Source organism: Pholcus phalangioides, unplaced genomic scaffold (assembly GCF_987345545.1).
Source record: "Pholcus phalangioides strain wild (caught in Gottingen) unplaced genomic scaffold, Ppha-v1.0 ptg000001l_1, whole genome shotgun sequence".
NCBI lineage: Eukaryota > Metazoa > Arthropoda > Arachnida > Araneae > Pholcidae > Pholcus > Pholcus phalangioides.
In genome coordinates this window covers 308588-330863 of record NW_028301594.1, presented here as the reverse complement: position 1 = coordinate 330863, position 22276 = coordinate 308588, and the positions used below count along the sequence as shown (strand labels likewise).

Sequence of the window (22276 nt, the reverse complement as noted above, 5' to 3'; positions counted from 1 at the left end):
CATACTTTTACAGCCACATTGTTGGGCATTTTTCCCATTGTAGCCTTTTTATTTATTTGTATATGTGTATTATGAAACCATTCAATAGTTTGAGGGCCCTTGTTTGATTTGGACCCATTTGTTAAGACATTGCTGATGGTAAAAGACTGCTTCAGCCTCCTGTTGGGGGATAGTGTAAGCAAGAATTCAAAAGTTAAACCCTATTTCTCAACTATATCATTCCACATAGAAACGTCCTCTCCACTTGTCAATACAAGATTCATCGAAAGACTGGTTATTTGGGGAGATGAAGATTACAAGGAAGAAAATTCATCACTGCCCCCATGTGATGGGGGCAGTGATGACCCCGGGTGACCGGGGTCACAGAACCCCGGTCTCTCGCTTGCTGGGGTTCGAGTCCCCATGGGGGCAGTGATGAATTTTCTTCCTTGTAATCTTCATCTCTACAAATAACCGGTCTATCGATGAATCTTGTATGTCATTCCAGCCTTCAATATAAAATAAATAAAAGTGCAATAGTTCCAAAATAAATCCGCCTGCGCTATATCTTTAAAAATAAAATGAATTGGGGAACAAATGTCATTTGAGTTTCCATTATTTCCTATGGGAAGTTTGATTTGATATAAGAGTGTTTCAGACTATGAGCACATTCATGGAACAAATTATGCTCATAAACCAAAGTTCCACTGCACATTTATGTTATTTTCTGTACATACAGTAAAACCTCTTTTGCGGTCACCAGCAAGACAAATTTTTTTTTTTCCTGTAAAAGAGGGGTGACCATTAGTCAGGGGTTTGAAGTGTATACTTTTATTTTGCAAGGAAAATTATCATTTCGTCTTAAAAGAGGGGTGTGTGTTGAGATGAGTTTTACTGTATATTTTTTTTAATTTAACTTCTGAACCATTCACCTAATTTATAGTATTTTTAACAATGCTTTTCATCAGCCACATATTTATCATATTGGAGAGCTTTAACAGTCCCAAACATCCAGTGACTCAGTAATATATCACCAAGAAAGAAGTATGAGAAAGTCATAACTATTCCAGGGCTAATTAAGTGCCAGGTCGCCATGGTGACTAAAAGAATTGGGATTGGCACCTAATTTTTTTTGTTTGGTAACTGAATTGAAGTCTCGGAACCATAAAATTTTCTAAAATTATGTCAGCCTGTCTATACTAACAGGGAAAGGGTCGCCTAAGTCTCATATAAGTCAAAGAATACACTATTTTGGATCTATTTTGTCTGAGGAAAAAGTGCTTGGTGCTTATATGAAATTTTGCTGCTGCCAAAATATTTTCAGATTTGTAAAGTCGTTTGTTGACTTACCCAAATCATTTGGACTAGCACAAAAAAAATCAATCATTCATTCAAGAAGCATCTTGGCGTTCGTGTTGAGGACGCAACAGTTTTTTCTATGAGAGCTATACCTGTTTTTTTTTTGTTGCTGTCTTGTGTGCTTAAATGTAATCAAATAGTTATACACATATATCTGGTTGTGTTTTAACCTCCCAACTATGGTGTAATATTGAAATTGAAATTCTTTTCTGCAGTCGCCTTGAAAATCTGTGCTACATAGAAACTGATGTGTCAGTGGCTGCTGCATTTTCAAATGAATAACATTTTCTTTTCAGTTACATGGTTATTTTTCAGTTTCAGTTTATTGAAATTGATGGTTTGTATCATTCTTTGTGTTCGATCTAAAAAGCGATTTTCTATTTTACAGAACTATGGATGTCGTTTGAAGCTGCAGAATTTGGGAAATCAGATTAATAAAGACAAATATGACTTAAACCCATTTTATACTAATTTTATTATTGTACATGATCATACAAAAGAGCAAAGAGGATACGAAAACTTTGTGTCTATATTTGAAGATTGTATCAGCAGAGAAGATATTTTTGAAGATTCACCTTGCCGAGGTAAGTGTTTTGCAGATTTATTTTTGTACAGATGTCGAAACTAACATTCGTGGTTTACTTTTTGTAATAGATGCTGTAATGGTTCAGCATTAATTTGGCCAGTGGTTCCCAAACCTTTTGAAGCATGGCCGAGACCCTTTTTGAAGTCCCTTTTAATCAAAAAATTTAAGGGTGACCTCCTACATAGGATGACCATATGTTCTAGTTTTCCAAAGCATTCAGATTTTTTTGCCTGTGAATGTGCTGTCTTGAAAGCATTTTTTGGAATGCCTGTTTTGGTTTTAACTAGGCCATATTGACTTTTAAATATTATATACATATTTGTTTTTTGATGTACTTAGTCACTAAGTTAGTGTTCCTTATGTAATGTAGCAAGGTGTATGCTCCTTGATTTTCATATACAGAAGGATTTTTTTAATAACATGGTCCACACGCGTTCCCACGAAATTCATAAGATCTGTCCAGGGAATTTGTTAGTGTTAGTAGACATCCATGCCTGAACCCGGATTTGAACCCAGACCTGCACAGTCAGAAGCTAGCTCCCTAACCACTGCACTGTCAGGCAGCCAATCAGGCTCATCCAACTTCAAAATGATTCTACACTTGGAATTTACCATTAACAAAAAATTTCATAAAATAAAGACATTCCCCTGCCATTCACATACATTACTTAGCAATGTTTTTATTTTTTTTAAATATACCATTTTGAAATCGGGTGATTCTCTCTGAGTAACCCTGTATAAGTGTTAACTTGATATATTGATTACTAGTACAAGTAGAATTTGAAAAAATTACATTGTATTATACATATGGTAAATAGCTCAGCTGAGTAAAGGCATTCATTGGTGTGATATATCTTATATATAAATGTGAAAGTATGTATGTCTGTATGTTCTTTATACAAATCTGTAGTTTTAGGCTGATCGTCGGCAGATTTTGCATGTATGCCAAACAGGACCGGGAATGAACCGTAGGCTCCTTTAAAATTTCATCAGAGCAGGCTCTGCGCCATTTGGGGGCTTTTGCCCCCAAATGGCAAAAAACTGTTGGGCAACAATGGTTTTTGTGCCTCAACAATCATTTTTGGAATGTTTACTTTGTTCTCTAGCAATGTGTTTCAGACGTGTATATGCCTTTACAATGGTTCGCCACTTCTTTAACGCTGCCAGTGTATGTATAATAGCTTATGCCTTTATAATGGTTTGCCACTTTTTTCAATCTTCCCAGTAATGAGAGCTTTTTGAATAGATGTCAGAACCATCATCAGCATCATTTTGAGGCACAGGCAAAGGATGATCCCCCATAGAAATCAGTGTTAAAATTGCCAAGTATACTGTAGAAATGCGAAAATTTGATGGGGTTTTCTGTCACATCAATAATTTTAAAAATTGTATTAAATTCTCGATTTTTGAAATATTGTGTTTGCTTAGAGAGATATATATGAAGCCCCGAAAATTAAATATGAAGTAATTAGCCGGACCTACTTTGTAGTTGGATATCCATGCAATAACATTGATTTCAACTTTTTGTTTATATCTCAAGCATGAAAATTAATCTCTCCATATTGTTTTTTAATATTCAACTTCATAAATTCACATAGTTTAGGTTGTTTTAAAATTAATTATGAGCCCGTAAAGTATACCGAAGAAATTCCACAGCTTTAATTAAGCATTTTTGGAAGCAGAAACAGGCAGATGGGTGACTTGAAGTTCAAGGCGGGGGGGGGGGGAGAGAAATTGAAATACTTAGCGCCCCTTAAAAAAGGAAACTATTCATTATTCATTTCTATGTTTCTTTAAATCTAGATTTGTTTCTTTCATGAGCCCCACAGGAAGTCGCCATATTGGTTAACTTGGACACGGTTTGTATGTCCCTCAAAGAAAGAGAGAGGGAGATATCAGGTGATCCAAAAAGCCTCATTGAAGAAAACCCAGGCAGTGCCGGGTTTAGCTAGGGTATAGCTAGTTTTTAAATAAAAATTACTTAAAGAAGCTAGTTCAACTCTCATTCTTTAATGTTTCCACTGCAGGATACTAATTGATAGCTTCCCCCTATCCCCACATTTTTTCTTTTATCAAAGACAATATAAGCTTAATTCATTTAAAAAAAATTAACATTACTCTTTCTTTGATGTAAATAAACAATTACATACTTGATTTGATATATCATATGCCATGTATGTAAAATTAATGCCGGGATCAAAGATCAGTTTCTTCTCAGAATTTATTAACTATTTTGTATTGATGTTGCTACATTGATGTTTGTATACAATAATTTTCATCTATAATTGTCTATCTTGTGCTCTTTCTTGCAATTTAGCTCCTGTTATAGCCATTGTTATGCAAGGAAACCCATCTGGAGTTTATTATGTCTTAAATCATCTAAAAAATAGACTTCCTGTTTTAGTTGTGAAAGGAAGTGGTGGGTTAGCAGATCTTCTAGCTTTTGCTTATAATGAAATGAAAAGGTTTGCAATTCTCATCACATTCTATTATACATTTTGATAATTAGATTAGGCAAACTTTTTTTTTCAATAAAGGTTTAAGGTAAGGAAATTGAAGCCACTAGTTCTTATTATTAATTTGCGTGTGAAGATGTTTTTCATTTATATTTATATCATCGAAACCTACAAATTTATATTATATATTTTGTGACTAAATGACATTACTGTGTTGTCCAATTTGTTATACATTGGTTATCTGTTGTATCATTTTCTCTCACTAGTGTGTGTTATTTTTTTTCTCTTGCCCTTGCTTTTACTTATGATAATGAAAGTTTAGTATTTGTCTCAAAGAGGAAGAAGATGGTGATGTCCTTCTTCCTGAACCATAGTTCCATAGCTAGTATGAGAGTACGCATAATTGAGTAGTATACATGTTGCTGTGATAACAGACATGACTGATTTCTGATTTTTAAATTGAAATTTTAAATACAAGGCCACAACAGGCAAAATGCCCAACAAGTTGGCTGAAAGAAAATGCCCTTAAAAATATGGATGTCAAATGTAACTAAAATACAGCAACCCAAAATAAGAGCAATAAGAGACTAATACACACACACACTAAAGTATAACTAATAAAAACTACTGATTATGATAAAATACCAGGGCTCCCACTCGTCCTACTTTCTACTTTTCCTACTTTTTGGTAAAATGTCCTACGTTTATCCTACTTTCTCTGTTTTGTCCTACTTTTATCCTACTTTCTCTGTTTTGTCCTACTTTTATCCTACTTTCTCTTTTTTGTCCTACTTTTATCCTACTTTCTCTGTTTTGTCCTACTTTTATCCTACTTTCTCTGTTTTGTCCTACTTTCTAGTTTTTGTCCTACTTTTCCTACTTTTTTACCAAATCCGATTGACAAAACTTGTGTAACTGATTTTAATTGAGAATAATTGATATTTTGCCAAATGTTACAAATGTTGGAGAATGCAATTAATGATTCTGCCAAAGCAGAAATTGTATAATTTTTAAGGTTATTTGGGGGGTGTATGTGGACCATTTGGTTGATTAATTTTTCCTTTGCTTAGTTTGAGGGTTCAACAAGTATAGTAGTCATTCAAAACTGTCTGGATGGAAAAAACAATTTTGTATTTATTACTTCATGGTCTTGGACAGTAACTAACATTCACCATTCAAAATTATGGTGCAAATAGGTAAAACATCAGTTTGCATTACAAAGCAGTTGGATACATAGACCTATTCTGGGTTTGGTAATTCTGATGCTACCCAATAGCATTCAGTTGTCTTCTGTATTTTTAAGGCATGAAGAGGCATAAACAATATTTACAATGCTCAGCAAAGAGCTAGAAATGGAAGTGCTTCATTTGTCAAAAATGATTACACTGGCATTGAAGAGTAAAATGTGAACAAATCCCTTTAAAAAATTATGGACAATGCAGTAAAACTATCTGGTTCACCTTGCCTTATATACATCAGATCTTGTAATTTACACATTTTGCACTGTGCTTTTGAGAGGCACGTCTCGAAGGAATGTCATTCTTAAAAAACTTACATCTTCAAAATTTGTGCATTGTCGAAGAGAGTTGACAAACTCTGCACTTTGGAAGACTCCAAAAAAGGAATGTAATACATATGAGGAGAGACAAAAAAGAATTATCTGTGTTTGCTAGTACACTGTTGTAGTCAAAAATTGGTTTTGTTACCAAGTCATTTGTCATTTTGCTTTGGCTTGAGTCAATCTTATAGGATTCTGAAATAGTGCTATGAAAAAAAAAAAAAGGTAATTCACAATTAAAAAAATTTTTTTTAGAGATTTTTTTTCTATTATGCTATGATTATGTTGTGTAAGGGGGTTACCCTTCCCGTCCTACTTTTTGGTCCTGCGTTTTCCTACTTTTTCTCATTTTTTTAGTGGGAGCCCTGAATACACTGCCCATAAAAAATTCTTGATGCCTCATCCAAGTATGGATAGCTTCTCGACTCATCCTATTATAAGTATTTTATTTCTTTTTAAACATGTGCATAAACATTGTGGGGAAAAATTCACTACTTCCCGGGAAGGGAGGGTTTAAGCTATAGGTAAGCCATTTATTCATAACCCTGTTTCATTCAATTGCTTTTTTTCTCTATGATATTCATTTGATATTTTTCTTAGTAATTTGTAATTAAAAAAAAAATTCAGCATCAGTGATGAATGGGAATGCAGCCAACACACAATAGCTTTGTCTAAAAGAAAGTTTGCTAAATCTTTCTACACAAAAAATATGACATAAGCTAGCCAGAGAAAATGAAAAGTAGATGATCAACAGTTAACAGGTAACCTCTGTCACTGAAGAAAAGGGTATTAATGGCATAGGATGGTGGTGAACTATCCTCTCCATTTGAAGATCTGTATCCACTTATAGTTTATCATGGTAATAGCCAAATTTGAAACTAATGTGTTAACTGTGTGTGACAAATAAGTTTCAGCCATTTATCTATGCAAAATGAAGAAAAGAAATGTCTTTGTAAAATTCAGTTTATGTTTGTTAAAGGTTTTTTTCTTTTGTTATATTTCTATAGACATGAATTATCAGCTGATTCTGAATATGTTGAGAATCTTGTGAAACCTGCATTGTCCAAGAAAATTGGATTTTACTTTCCTTTCCTTCAAGATAATACGATTGCGAGTGATTACCTATGTAATGACATAATTGCATGCTTGAATATTGCTAAAAAGGTGGGGTTTTTTTAAGCCTAGAATCTTATGATGTTATTGGAATTCAAATATGGATAACAGAGAGCTGTCTGTTAATTTGAATAATGTATGCATGTAGTGAAAAAAACGAGAGAAGAAAATATGGGAATATGTATATCGAACAATTGTTGAATTCTGACCTGCTATGGAAAGACTGTTTTTAACTGCCTGAGTCAGATAGCACTTTCAACTAAAGCAATCACATGGGCTTAAACATGTAGTTGTTATTTAGTCTAGTAGTACCTAAAAATAGGAGTGATAAGGTTTTAAGGGCAGAATGATAAAAAAAATTGCCCAATATACACATAATTTATGCGTAAATCCTACAGTGAAAAATTTTTAAATGCAGACTTTTTAAATCTAACGACTAATGTATGAGTGGTTGGAGAAAACTGTTATATTCCAACGTTTATAGAACCTCCCCCCCCCCCCCCCAAAAGAAAAACCAACAAAAAACAAACTATTTGGATGAAATTATATGCATGTTTTCTTTTATAGCAATCAAGAAAGTGATGATAATTTTATTTTTATAACAATAATATTAGATTTATGATCATGAAGATGCACTGAGTGACTTCTTAACATTGTTGATGATTGTATGTTTGCTTATTTTTCCTCTTGTCAGGTATCTTTTGCATACTTTTATGTCTTAGATGGTTTGCAACAACTCGAAAGCATAAAAAATCTGCCTTATCATGTCATTAAAGTATTATTTAAATGTGAGTATTTTTTGTGTACTGTACTGCATGTTATGTATTATATGTTAACCCATTTTTGACCGGTGTTGCATTTGTGCAATGCTTTGTATAAAAAAATTCAATTAATTTTTTTACAATTTTTTGTATGAAAAATTTATTGAAATTAAAAGGTCTAATGTGCCATAGGTATTTTTAAAATTTGCTTGCAAATAAATTTGATTTTTTATGACATTTCAAAAATGAAAGTTCAGAAATTTTATGCTAATTTTCAATCTGAAAATTTTTTTCCTATGACCATGAACAGAAATAATTTTTTTAAAAATAGAAAAAAAGTTGTTTTCAATTTTTTTGTCATATGGAATATGGCATTTTTCAAAATCATGACTACTAGTTATTTTTACTAAATAAAGTTGAAGTTTTACGAATTGAAAAGTTAATTAATTGGAAATTTTCATTAATTATAAAGAAAACATGCTAATTTAATGTCCATTTTTTTTTTAAACTTCTCAAATATATTATATAAGTAAACAGTTATCATATTTAAAATAATTATGGAATGTGGTCATAAATAGAGCAGTCAAAAATGAATTAAGGACCATATTGATCATGATCAGTGTTTCCCAGGATTCATGATAATTAGAGCCGGGAAGTTCAGGCAAAATGCCATAAATGTCTTTTTTTACCTATTTGCAAACTTTTTTGGTATTTTCGTGTCGTAAATGCCTATTTTGACATATTTTTTTAGTTTATTAGTGAACTTCAGAGGCCATTATCTGTAAAACTTAGATATTTTGAGCATTGAGAACTTTGAAAGAATTTCTTTTTTTGAAATTTTTCAACTGTATCAGTATTAATTATCATCAAAAAGGTGTGCCCCCCACCATCCATTTAGATGCAAACAAGTGATCTGAGAGATTGGTGTCACCATGCATTAACTTTGATTTTACCTGATGACGTTAGACCTGAATGATTTTGTTTCAGCATGTGTTAGAGAAGCAGAGAAAATTTGAATTTTTTGTTTAAAAAACATAAACATAATATGTTTCGCTCAGGCATTGGACTGAATTGTATAGCAGACCAATGATTGTCTGAAGTCATGAATTGAAGTCATGGCTCATACGGGGGGGGGGGGGGGGGCACACAAGGCTCTAGAGCCCATGCTGTTTTGATTTTCTCTCGCTCATTTTCACTATAAATGCACTACAAACAACCATAGCTATTTACAGGGTGGGCGAAAAGTCAGTAGAACTTTAAAAATTCATAAAAACCAGAAAAATAACTGAAATAAAAAACGGTTTGCAGGATTAGCATCGCTAGGTAAATGGAATTTTTTAAGATGGGGGGGGGGGGGACCCCTAAAGAATAGCTGATAGGTGGCGCTGATGTACACAAGTGAAAGAGAAGATATACAAATAACAAACAGAATGCCTTCAAATCATTTATTACAGCAGTATGTGTTCCACATGACCACCACCACAGGGTATAATGCATTGCAGGCGAGTCACAAATCTAGCAACGGCAGAGTGCAGCAGGTCCAGATATTTACATGACATCTCTTGGCAGATCGTTTCTTTCAGTTCGAACCGATTGGATGGACTGGTTCTATACACTTTTCTTTGACTTGTGTACATCAGCGCCACTTATCTGCTGTTTTTTGAGTTATTATTTTTTCCTGTCTTAAAAACATTTCCGTGACTTAGCAATGCTAGCCAGTTTATTTCGATTATTTTTCCAGTTTTTATGCATTTTAAAAGTTTTATGGCCCACACTGTATTAAACATGCATATTTAGTATTTGATTAAATTGACCAGAGTCACTCTAAGGGGTGTATGACAGATGCGGCCACACAGGGCCCCGCACTTGAAAGGGTCCCGCATATGTAGCAATATAAAAAACAAAAGCTAATTTTTTCACAAAAATAGAACAAGGTAAACATATGTTTCAACTATAAAAATGATAATGATTATTCCAAATAATACAACAAATAAATGAGAATTATTTGCAACTCGAGGTAGCCCCACAGAACATTTTCTCGACCACCAGCTCCGTTATGGAGTAATTGTGGCTCTGGAACTGGTCTAATCTGCTAACATTTTATTTTAGGCTTGGAATAATTTTAACTAGGATAATTATGTAGTTATTATAAACTATAATTAAAACAATAGACAAATTATAAGTGCAGCCAATTTTTTAGGTAGTTTTTGTACCCTTAATATCTTTGTTTTTAGTTATTTTTTCTTTTTCCAAAAATTATAAATGCCCTTTTTTAGTGCCTATTTTAGGCATTTCTATTGCCTTTTTGCCTGCCTATTTCACCCATTTTTAGTGCCTAAACTTCCGGGCTCTAATGATAATATACTCTTTCTGTAAGCAAAATCAGTGTCTTATGTTTTACATGTTAAACATCTCAAGTTTTTGAATGTTCAAAAATCTGTTCTCAGGTTCTTGAAATGTTAAACATCTCAGGTTTTGATATTTTTATTTAATATCATGTTGATTATTCCACTGTTGTAGTTTAACACAGACACTTTTGTTGTTCAAAATTAAAGCACAGAAACTCACCAGTTATAAGCGAGTTTGACTACCAAAGAGAAATACATACAATCATCGTTCGTTTTTACGAATTCAAACCAGCTTAAACATTTTGTTCATTAATGAGAAAGGTAATGGCGTAAAAAATTATGAAACAAAGATGTGTTGGGCTGCAATCATAGTGGAGCGACAAGATACGAGTTCCAAAAATAGCGACTAGGAAGGAAAAATGCATAGGGGTGGACAGAGAGATGCTTGTACATATTAGAAGAGGATGGAGAAAATGGCAGAGGAGTTCTAAAATGTAAGGGTGTGATGATGATGATCCGTCCACAGAAGAGGGAAAGAAAAAAAAAAAAGAGAAATGGATCAATCAGCAGATAGCAAAAATCAACAGATTGAGGTGTAAACAAACAGGATTGTTCAAGTCACACACATTGTTGATCGGCCTCTTTCTCATGCGTGGTGTAGAACAAAACAATACAATTGTTTTTATCACTAGTCTATTATGCGCTCTCGTACCTTGTGGTCGTCTCACTATGTGTTCAGCCTTAGTTTCTCACTTTTAATGACTTTTCATTCATTAATTTTTAGCTCAGAGAAGGAATGTTCTTGAGTGGATTTTTCAAATGAAGAAAGATCTTTTGCTCACAATACAGTGGAATTGTTCTGATGTGGCGACTTCAGAAGTTTTTATGGCATATCCCAGGTTTAAGGTAAAAAGCTTTCTTACTTTAACCCTCTGGGTCCTGATTTGATGAATTTTTTCATTCAAATCTCTTATATCATAGAATTGTTAATTATTAAAAACTTAGTAAATGTTCACAATGTATATGTGTGTGTGAGTGAGTGAAAATAATGAATATTATAATGAAAAAATAAAAATTTTGAATGCAGTATATAAATTGTATTTGTTTGTATGCATAACAAGCTCTTGCGGAATAGTTTCTGCCAATTACTAAAGCTACTAGACTAAATAAAATGCTGAGCAACTCAAAGAGGAAAAACTGATGAGCATTTCCTGTTTCTTAGGGACCCATAGAGATTCAATTCAAATATCTAATTGATTATCAGGTGTAGTTGTTATATTCAATTAATATAATCTTTTAAATAAAGTAGTTCTTGGATGTGCTGTCAGTAAATGATGAAGTTGAAAAAAAAATTCTTGAATGAGATTTGATTTTGCAGTTTCTCTAAAATAAGTACACTCAATTATCATCCATGCTAGAAATGTCCTTCCCCCGCCACTCTTTCCTGCTCGTATTAAGTACTCATCTATGCACTTTTTAGCATAACCTACTCAAATCCTTTGCCTTGGGTTTGATGACTTCACTCAGATGACTTGTTAATGACTTGTTTTAATTTGTTTCATATTCTGCCTCAGCGTCTCAACACATGGCTCCTAGCCCATGTGGTTCTCAGAAGCAGCAAGTACTCTTGCAACTTACAAAACACACAGACTTTTTACAACATATTTTATATTGGCTTTACAATGTTTGCACATTTCTAAGATTTGTTTCTGTTTAACAGAAGTCATAATATAACCACACATGCTGTTTGCTGCTGGAGCAGAAATAAATTTTCTGATAAGGAACAGATTGAGTCAATCTTTGTCAGCAAGAAACTTTTATGGAAAGTTATAAAATTGTTTTTGCTAGTTTATTAGTCACAGTAATGTTTTTCTCTATCCTATTTCCTATTTCATTGGGTTTGTAATATTTAGATCTGAATCCTTTATGATTTCTTTTCTTGACAGATGTATTTTTCTTTCTTTTTTTAATTCAAGGTTCCAAATTCAATTTTTGAAGCTGTGCTTCTAATCCCTAAGAGGGAAGCATTCATATCACTGTTCTTAAAGCATGGTTTTAAAGTCCATAAATTTTTGAGCTCATCACAATTGATGCGTCTTTTTGAAAAGTTGCAGACGGATAAATTCTTTATGGATGTTTGCTGGAAAGGTGTATTAGGTTACCAAGAGGTAACTTTTTATTTATCTTTATTTTACATTTACATTAAATATTACAAATATTAAAAAGTGGATCTTGTGTTGAAATGAATTAAAAACATTGCTTCTGGAATTGATCCTTGTGCATTAATGAAAATCTTGTGGAAAATGTTTTTGTTAAACACTAGCAGAAATAATTGTTATCCATAATTTATGATTTTCCTATTATGCTCAAATATAATGGGTCTGTAGCTTTCAGTTTATTTGTACGAGTCCACAGAACAAAAAATCTTGAGATGCTTTGAGAAATAGCTTGTTTCAAGTTGTGTTCTTTTTTGCTATACATATCTGTATGCCAGAGGTAAAGGGCACTATGACCATTTTTGTCAATATTGGGATAACACTATCAATTTGCTATGCTTTCTCTCATTACACTTCACATAGGCATAGAACACTAAGTCCTATTTCAATAAATAATAGAAATATTCTCACTTTATAATAAAACAAGTGAGCGAAGCTCATACTTAAAAAAAATTTTAACATCTCCCTGTAAAATTTTTGGCACATGGTGCCCGTGGCATCAAAAATACAATTATATAAAATTGTGCATAGATTTATTGAAAAATTTATATTGGTAATATACCGGGTGTTTCATGAAGGACCCCTAACTTTGAAAATAAATCTCAGAAATGGTGATAGATGAAAGCATGACACCAGTGGTATGTTTATTAACAACCACTTCTGATGAATGAATTTTATGGTTTCTCATCATTCATTTCATCTGCATCCTCAAACAGATTTTGTCATTTTAAATTGTCGTATCTCTAATTTTTAAATCTAATTTTCAAGATTGAAATTCAGGCCAAATTTTGCTTTACAGCAAAATCATATAAAGTGAAAAATACTTGTTTAAGTTGCATGCTCTAAATGTGTATGCAACATTATCTCCCATATTTTTTTCAAGGGTTTTCACTAATATTGCTGCTGTAATTTATCAATTGATTAATTTGTTTCAGGATGTTAAGGTACCAGATAATTTTGTTGATGTGGACCTGAATTTCATGATAGAAAAATTACTGGGACTCAAGATGAATATAACCTCGCAAGAACTTGACTTGCATTCATTAGGGATCTACTCCACAACCAGAAACATGAAATATGATGCTACATACGCTGAATATAGAGCTATAAATATTTTACTCATCTGGGCCCTAATTTCATGTAAACTGAAATTATCAGAGGTAATATGGAGCCATACCGCCTTGCCCATAAGTTGTGCTCTCACATCTTCGATGATCCTATCAAGTTTGCTTCCTTACATCAAAGATGCTCTTTACAAAACTACAGTCAGAAAAATGAGCAGGTAAATAAGAATCCTATTATGTATATGCAAAGCACTTTTTTTTACTTCAGTGAGCTGATTTGTATATACTTCATTTAATGGTTTCCCTTTTTAAAACTTTTTTACTTTATGCAAATCACGAGATGGAGCACTAGCTATAAACTGTAAATTTCATTCTTTCTGTTTGAAATTTCAGCGAAAGGTTTTGTAATTCATTTTATTAGATAAGAATTAACTGAATAAAGTCATTAAGATTAAGTTCTAAACAAAAATCAATTTCATAGTTATGATTTTTATTAGGACACAACTACAGTGATACCTTGGCTAATGAAGATAATTCATTCTAAAAACTGCTCAAAATTTCAAAGTAACTTTCATAAGACATGAAGAAAGTGCTGTAAAAAATATAAACTGACCAAAATCTGAGATAACTCCACAATTGGATGAAGGGGAATTTAAAGGAAGGGAAAATTATCTTTTTATTTTACACTATGTATGCAGTCAGGTTTGTGAGCGATAGTGGAGAATAATAGTGAGAGGTGGTGTGCTATGTGATATAATTAGTTCATTTCTCTCTCACACATATGCAGATAGAAACCATGCAGTTATTGACTATACCTACAGAGGGACATAGACTTGGTGGGGGGGGGGGGGTTGCAGAGAAGAACTATGTGTGCTCTTATTGCCACACAAGTCTCGAGCTATGTAGAAAGATTTTATTTCTTGAATATATTTACATTGGAGGTACACAGGTGTCGGGGTGTCGGATCAAAGTGTTTAAAATTTTTAAACTGGATGAATAGGAAAAATAAAAGTTTTGTACTTTCTACTTGATTGTTTTAAATAAACAGTGTGCCTTCGATTAAATGGACTCGCAGGTTGTCTTTAATCTGAATTTTTTTCATTATACATAACATCAGAAACATTATAGGGTCAACCAGAGTAAGTGTGGCAGCAGGAAGAGATATTTTAGCGTTCTACTCAGCTGCTTTCCCATGACTCTTACACCTATCTAGTAAATTCTCAGACAATTTCAATGAAAACAATGACAAGTTTCAAATGAAGTAATTTATTCAGTTACTGATTACAAATAACAATTTACATTAAATTTGCTAAGTTAATTTTAACTTTCAAGTACGTTAGCCATGATCTCAATATGTTTCAAAGAACGATCTCACCCAATTACGTCGACGACAATCTGCTAATAAGTCATCACAACTTTACTGTGGGATCTGAAGACAATCAAATAATCGCCATTCTGGAGGATAAGAGTTCACGATCATATATACCATATCAGTCCAGCAACACCAATGAGGTTAGAAGCACAGACAATGAAGAATTAGTAATCCAGCAAGATGAATAAGTATTAGATCATTCTCCAAATGATCTCGCCAGCTGATGGCCATCATTACTCATAATCAGATCCTATGAGAACCATTGAGGACCAACTAATCAACAGCTAGAAATATTCAGCATATTCATTAGATGCATTTTAATTAGTAAGAAAATTTAGCTCACGACATTACTGTTTTATGTTTACATATTCATTCACATCAACTAAAATGTTTGTTAGCAGAGGCAGAAAAATGGTGAAAAAAAAATCTTCATTAACCAAAAAATTTATAAGCTGAGGCATTTGTTAACTGAGGTATCTCTGTATTTTGAAGTTTAACCTCGTGATACTTGAGTTTCAATGAACAAAATCTCGCATCATTCATATTTTCTGATCAAAACGATTTGAGCATGATCTAATTGATCTAAATTCAACCTGTAATGTATCAACAAAATGCTTGTGAGGATGAAAAATGATTTTATCTGACATTAGCTCATTCATATAGACAGTTTTTAAAATAAATTTTTGATATGATGTAATATTTTTCTCTTTTTTTAGGAAATATGATAAACTTGCTATAGGTATTTTTGAAGCAAGTTATGAGGACTCCTCATATAAAGCATATAATATGTTGAAAGAAGCATGTTCAGTATGGAAAGGTTACTCTGTTGTAGAAATGGTAGTGCTATCTAAAAATCAAGTGCTGCTTTCTCATCCTTGTTGCCAGAAACTGATAACAAAAGAATTTTTCCATAATATTCAGATGAAGGAGTTGCGCTGGGGTATCTTTGAGCTTCCGGAGTCAGTCAAGGTTTTCTTTTTTTGTATTTTTGCTATCCTTTCATTGACAACCTGTGTGTCATACATACATAATTTGATTCTTGTGCAACATAACTCATTAGTAGAACTGCTAAGGCTTTATTTGTATTTATCACTGTGAGTCGTTTCACTTGTCTATTCATTGTAGCCTGTTATAATGAGTGGCAAAAAACATGACAGCGCTCCATCGCACACAGGCAAAACTCAAAGGTGTCCCATCCTACATGCAGCATAGATCTTGTACCATCCAACTACCTCATTTTTAGGTCATTGGTTCATTTTCTGTGCAGACGGTTACAATAAAATGGATGATGTCAAGAACAGGTGCAAAAAGTGCTTTGCATCCAAGAAAGCCAAATGTACCATTGGGAAATTGTACTTTTGCACATAGTGTTGACAAACTGTACTCCATTATAGGATTCACTTCAATGAATAAACTCTTCTTTTCATATATACATGGTATGGGTAAAATACTAAAGAAATTTTAAATTCAACCTGGTACTGTATAAATACAGTAATATATATGTACTGACAGACAACATTTGCAGTTTCTACCTATTCAATGTGCCAAAGCTTTCATCAGTTGCATGAATTTATTAGGATTTTTACCAACATGTTTCATGCTTGTTTGCTCAATATTAGAGAAGGCTCCCTCATATCTGTAAGAAATATTTGTGGAAAGAAATTTACTATTGGTAATAATTTTATGATATTAAATTTACTGAACTAGAAATTTTAAATTTGTCTTGAAAATAAATTAAAGCCCAATTTTAGCATAGGGGAAAAAAGAGCACTCAATTCATTGCCACATTGAATACAATTTAAGTAAGGTTTCATTGTCTGTGTTCCCATAAATTGCATTTCTGTCAAGCATTCAATTTTTCATAAAACGAGTAATGAAAGATGAGATTTTGGATTTTTGTTTTTATGATTTGCAAAGACTCCTTCCCCCCCAAACTATACAGTGAATCCTATCTGAGACGGAATCCAAATATAGTCTATTCAATGATAAGTGCTTTTATTTGCATCTTTATAAAATGGAAATATGTCTGAAACAAACATTATTTCAGTCTATGGACATTCTGTTTCATACAGGTTTTTACTGTACTCTATTTAAGAGAGGAATTATTTATCATTTTTGTACATAAAAACTTGTCAGAAACTCTTCTCTCCAATGATCTATGCTTGTTTCCAATTTCAGGTCATTTTGTCTGCTATCTTTATTTTCCCCATGTATCTATGGGTCTTATTCAAAGATCCAGTGGAAAATAAACCTGCTCTTCCTGATTTACCTGATAAAAGTTTGTTGGTTTTTTTTCATTTATAAAAATGTTCTGATGTCTGATAGATAAAAACTGCCTTTTGCCACTTACAATGATATATGTTTTTTTTTATGCATTTATGTATTGAGTTTTATTTATGTTCCAAAGAAAAAAAGGTTTATTATTACCTCTTAAATTTTTTTTTCTAACCTTATCTTTTAACATGTCTTGAAAAATCTGATAAGATAGATTCTTTTTTGAGTGAATTAACAGAAGAAATTAATTGATATCAGCACTTCATGTTTCTGATGTATTTAACTCACAAAAGTCCAACACAAGACTTATATTGTCAACTAACACTGAAATATGAATCGACGTACTACATAATTTTTAGAGAAACTATAAAAAAAAAGAAATATTGTGTGTCATTTTCACATATGCTGCTTGTTGTTAATTGTCTAGAGCATAGTTTTCCAACCTTTTTGTCCCATCGCCCCCTTGTCCAGAATTTTTTTTTCCCATTGCCCCACCAACACAAACCAACCCATAGGATCCTATGTTATACCCATAGCTTCTACCACCCTCGGAACATTCTATCGCCCCCAAGAAGGCGTTAATGCCCATGTTGGGAATAATTAGTCTAGAACATAGTTTTTCCCAACCTTTTTTGTTCTATCGCCCCCCCCCCCCAACACAATCTCACCCATAGGATCCTATGTCATAGCTGCCAAGTCTCCCGAATTTTTCGGGAATCTCCCGAATTTTAGCTTCATCGCTCCACCTCCCGAAAAGTTCTTAAATCTCCCGAATTTTTACAAAAATCCCTAATTGTCCCTAAAAATTCCCTACTTCATTAAAAAAAATCCCCGCTTATGAAAACAATCCCTATAAGGAATTTCTTGTGGGGCACGAAGCCTCTTTTTTTCCCCTTTCGAAATCACGTCACACGTCGTAAATGGGGAAATTCCCTTTTTAAGGAAGTTTTACAAACCCTCTGATGGTAACAAGAAAGTTGTTTGTCTTATCGTGCAGGGAAATGGCTTAGCAGCCAATAGTCCTGGATAATAATTGGATAAGATTATAGTGACGCGCATATGGTCAAAATTTCTTTTGTTGAAGTTACGTACGTGCGATATAACAAAGCATGAATACTGATAAGCAAAAACATATTTAATCAATTTTAAAGATACTTATACCCCGATGAATTTCCTTTCATCAAACGTTCCAGAAGAGGGCCGACTTTTCCTTTTTGTACAAGTTGTGTTACGGACATAAACATCGGTCATGGTGGAAAGAGTGACATCATCACTCATGTGAAATGAAAAAAAGGACAAGCAAGTGTCACAAAAAGTCAGTGTTCTTCAAAAATTGACGGTGTTTTTCTTCATCTTCCAATGATTTTGGGGTCATTCGTGCAGAATGTTTGTTCACAGCGTTTCTGATTAAACACAATATTTATTTTTACATCATTGAAGTTTTGGCCTCCAATTTCATTTCTTTTTTGCGTAGGAATTTTATTCCCAAGGGTTTAACTTTTATGTGTGTAAAATCCCTATTTTAATTTGACTTCAGTTTTTGAGTAGGGATTTTATTCCCTACGCTTTAACTTTTATGTTTGGAAAATCCCTATTGTATTTATTAGGGAGTGGTTTTAGCATAAAATACGGGTTTGCGCGAAAATCTCCCGAATTTTCATTTTCAAAAGTTGGCAGCTATGCTATGTTATACCCGTAGCTTCTACTCCCCCCTGGAACTTTCCATCGCCTCCAAGAAGGCATTAACACCCACGTTGGGAATCATTGGTCTAGAACAGCGGTTCTCAACCGTTTTTGACTCACGGAGCCCTTTCTGGTATATAATGTCTATGGCGGAGTCCCGTAGTCATATTTTTTATTTATTCATCAAAGTCGTTGATTTCTTTTTATTACCCCTGGACTGTTCACACGGAACCCTAAGGGCTCCGAGGAGCACTGGTTGAGAACCGCTAGTCTAGAACATTGAGCACACAACCCTTTTTAGTCCACAGGCGTGAGATATGCAGTATGATTTCCACTCATGGTCCAGAAACTAGTTATAATCAGTTTCCAGCATCCATTGTGTTCACCAGAGGCATAAGCTAGTGGGGGGGGGGGAATAGGGTTCCAGTGTTTTTTCCTGTAGACCATGAAAAAATTGAAAATATTGGAGAAAAACCTTTATTTTCTGCTTTGACCAATTTTTGTTAATTTAAAATGTTTTTTTGAAGGTTAGTCAATGATTTTTTCTGACTTCATATGATTCTTCTTTGGTATGAAAAAATCGGAAACAGAAACAGGCATTTTGTTTGTAGCTACTGTGGCAGACATCAACAATGAATAGTAGTAGTCACATCATTAGAATGTTTATATATTATCTGAAGTTTAACCACACCTTATTACCCTCAAAGGATAATAGATTTGTGAGGATGTCTCAATCTGATGAATGAAAGCTTGAATGCGACACAACATATCACTTATATATCACTGTTGCAAATTCATTCACAGTAATTGAAACATAGAACTGAAAAAACTGAAGTCCAATGAAAGTAAAAAAAACCGATAAATAAACATTAGACAACTTGACTTGAGAAAAAACTGTACATGGAACAAGTCACCTGATATATCATCCTACTCAGAAATTAAAAAACATCCCCATGCCTTGTCTAAATAAACCATGATTTGAAAAGAAAAAAAAAGTTCAAATATTTTTTTTCTTCTCTCTCTCGTATTTGTGCTTTCAGTTTTTTTCAAAAATAAGGTTCAAAGCAGGGTTGTCAAATTTGCTCCCTGAGTAGATACCCACCCCGCCCCCAAGGCTAGGTTTTTTGGTGAAAATGTTTTTTTTTTTTAAATATTGTTTGTTTTTGAAGAAAATGTATTGATTTCAGTTTAAAATTTTTGTTTGAGGTTAGTTTATATATTCAAAAAATTGCTGCATGGGGCAGTGTTTAAAATATGTATATTTTTAATGATTTTTTTGGGAAACAAAACAACAAAATTTTTTGGAACAAAAATGTGATAATAAATAGTTTCTTGGAATCACAAACACACTTTTTTATAATTCTTCTGAGTACCTTTTTTATGTAAGCATTTAGGTATGAGATTCACATATTAAAATATGTTACAAGAAGCTGTAAACACAAAATGTAATCATGGACTTTAGTTTAACAAATATACCTGATATGTAATATATGATAAGCATATCCAAAGAAATTATTTCTTATTTATAATACAACAATTTTTCATTTACACACACAAACCCTTGAATAAATAAATTGAAGCCTCTGTGAAGAAGTAAATACACAGTGAAACCTGTATGAAACAGAACATCAAGGGATGTTGGAATTTTCTGTTTCAGACATGTTACTGTTTCATAAAGGTGTGCATCAAATTAATTATTGATGGGACTCTTTTGATTCCATTTAAGACAACTTTCCATCTCATAGAGTGCCCGTCTTAGGTTTCATTGTACATTGAAATATTTTGCTACGCCCCAAGTTGTCCCTATGTCAGCCAATAAATATGCATTGTTCTTTTGCAGATGTCACTCACACATGATTTGCTAATATATCTCTCCTATATTGTTAATTTCTATGATGATGAAATGTGCATTTCTGAGAATGAGTTTCATCTGAAATATATTTATATATTTTACTTATTCAGGTTCCAGTGACAACAGTCTGTCACTTGTTATGAAAGAAAAGCTTGTAGGAGAATCTGTGAAGTAAATGTGAACTATTAATTTTTGTTTTCAAATTTTTTGTTGCAAGATTTAAAGAAATGAATATGAAATATGTTACATTTGCACATATAACGTCAATATATTGAAGTTAACACATTTGAAGTTAAATGTTGGCCCAATTTTAATTTTTCCTATACTATCGGAAAGGTTAAAGACCTCCCTCCTGGTATAGAGGTTGGGGCGGACATCCCCTCCCCATCCGAGGAGTTGGTATCCGCTTATTGTAATGGCCATATAGTCCTTGAGGCTTCAAAATATTCTGGGAAGGATCAGGACTGAAGAACCAAATAAAGGAGGATCCAGGCAAAAGATACTAAGGAGACCAAAGGGAGTTATGAAAAAATAGAGCAGATAAGTGAAAACAGTATTATGAACACGGTAACTAGTCTTAGAACTTTGTAAAATCAGTACAAGATGAATATATATGATGAGGATTATATGCTTAATTTCCGATTGTATATGTAGATTTGTGATCTCGCAATTGATTTTATACTTAAATTATGATTTTACACTTAGATTATGATTTTATAGTTGTTATGATTGTAATGTATGCTTTTTTATGAATAAATTGCCAGAGGTATCCAGTCCGTGTGGACAATGAGCCGATATTGCCATATGGCGATGTGGCCTGGGTATCTTTCGGTTTGACGGTAGTACAAGATGAAGGGTACAGTACTCTATCTGGGGTCTGGAGATACAGCTTGCATATAAATCTTAAATTATTTTTTAAATTTATTTAGAAATCAATTTGTTAAGTAGAAGGCAGGGTGTCTGAAGTGTTTAAACCTGTGGGTGATCATCTTGAACTTTATGTAGGAACTTTGATTTCTGAATCAATTCTAGAGATGATTGTACGAGTGCCACAAATTATCATGAATGCCACTGGTAGAAAGAGTGTCACAAGAAGAAAATATGGTGTCTCTAATCATAAATTTAACAGCTGAGATGAACAACCAATCAATCCACTCAGATAATGCGTCAGGATAATGCAAAATTATAAATTGTATTTTTAAATTTTTTTGTTCTAGGAGCAAAATTGTTGGAAGTGTGCAACCGCCAGCTGAAAGATTCATATCACTGCCATTGCATCAAATGATTAGGTGGATGTGGAATGCACCAGTAACAAAATTCTGGATGTATTGTGTACGTTCTTTAAAAAATGTAATTTTACTTAATTTTAAATGTTTTATATATTCTCAACGTTTTTACTTCTTATTACCATAATCAGAGCACCCACTTGTCCTACTTTTGTCCTACTGTCTAGGTTTCGTCCTACTTTTTCTACCAAATCTTGTCAGCTAAATTTGTGTAACTTTTTTTAAATAAAAGGGAATCATTGAAATATTGCCAAATAATGCAAATGTAGTAGATCGCAATTAATGATTCTGCAAGTTATGTGTAAATTAAACTTTACTTTGATGTTAGTGTTTTTTTAAAATTCTATAACGAAAATTATGTGCTGCATG

At 33.1% G+C, this 22276-nt stretch overlaps 1 protein-coding gene across 1 annotated transcript in view; it reads left to right on the top strand.

Moving 5' to 3' along the window:
* The window catches only part of LOC149089612 (transient receptor potential cation channel subfamily M member-like 2), a 68814-nt gene that overhangs the window by 6675 nt on the left and 39863 nt on the right, over positions 1-22276 (top strand). Inside the window, exons 5-15 of the mRNA XM_089234427.1 lie at positions 1727-1922; positions 4242-4389; positions 6946-7102; positions 7746-7839; positions 10945-11066; positions 12137-12328; positions 13312-13658; positions 15529-15781; positions 16991-17090; positions 20732-20792; positions 21839-21953. Of these exons, the coding sequence (XP_089090553.1) occupies positions 1727-1922; positions 4242-4389; positions 6946-7102; positions 7746-7839; positions 10945-11066; positions 12137-12328; positions 13312-13658; positions 15529-15781; positions 16991-17090; positions 20732-20792; positions 21839-21953 (1785 nt within the window). The remainder of the gene's footprint in view (positions 1-1726; positions 1923-4241; positions 4390-6945; positions 7103-7745; positions 7840-10944; positions 11067-12136; positions 12329-13311; positions 13659-15528; positions 15782-16990; positions 17091-20731; positions 20793-21838; positions 21954-22276) is intronic.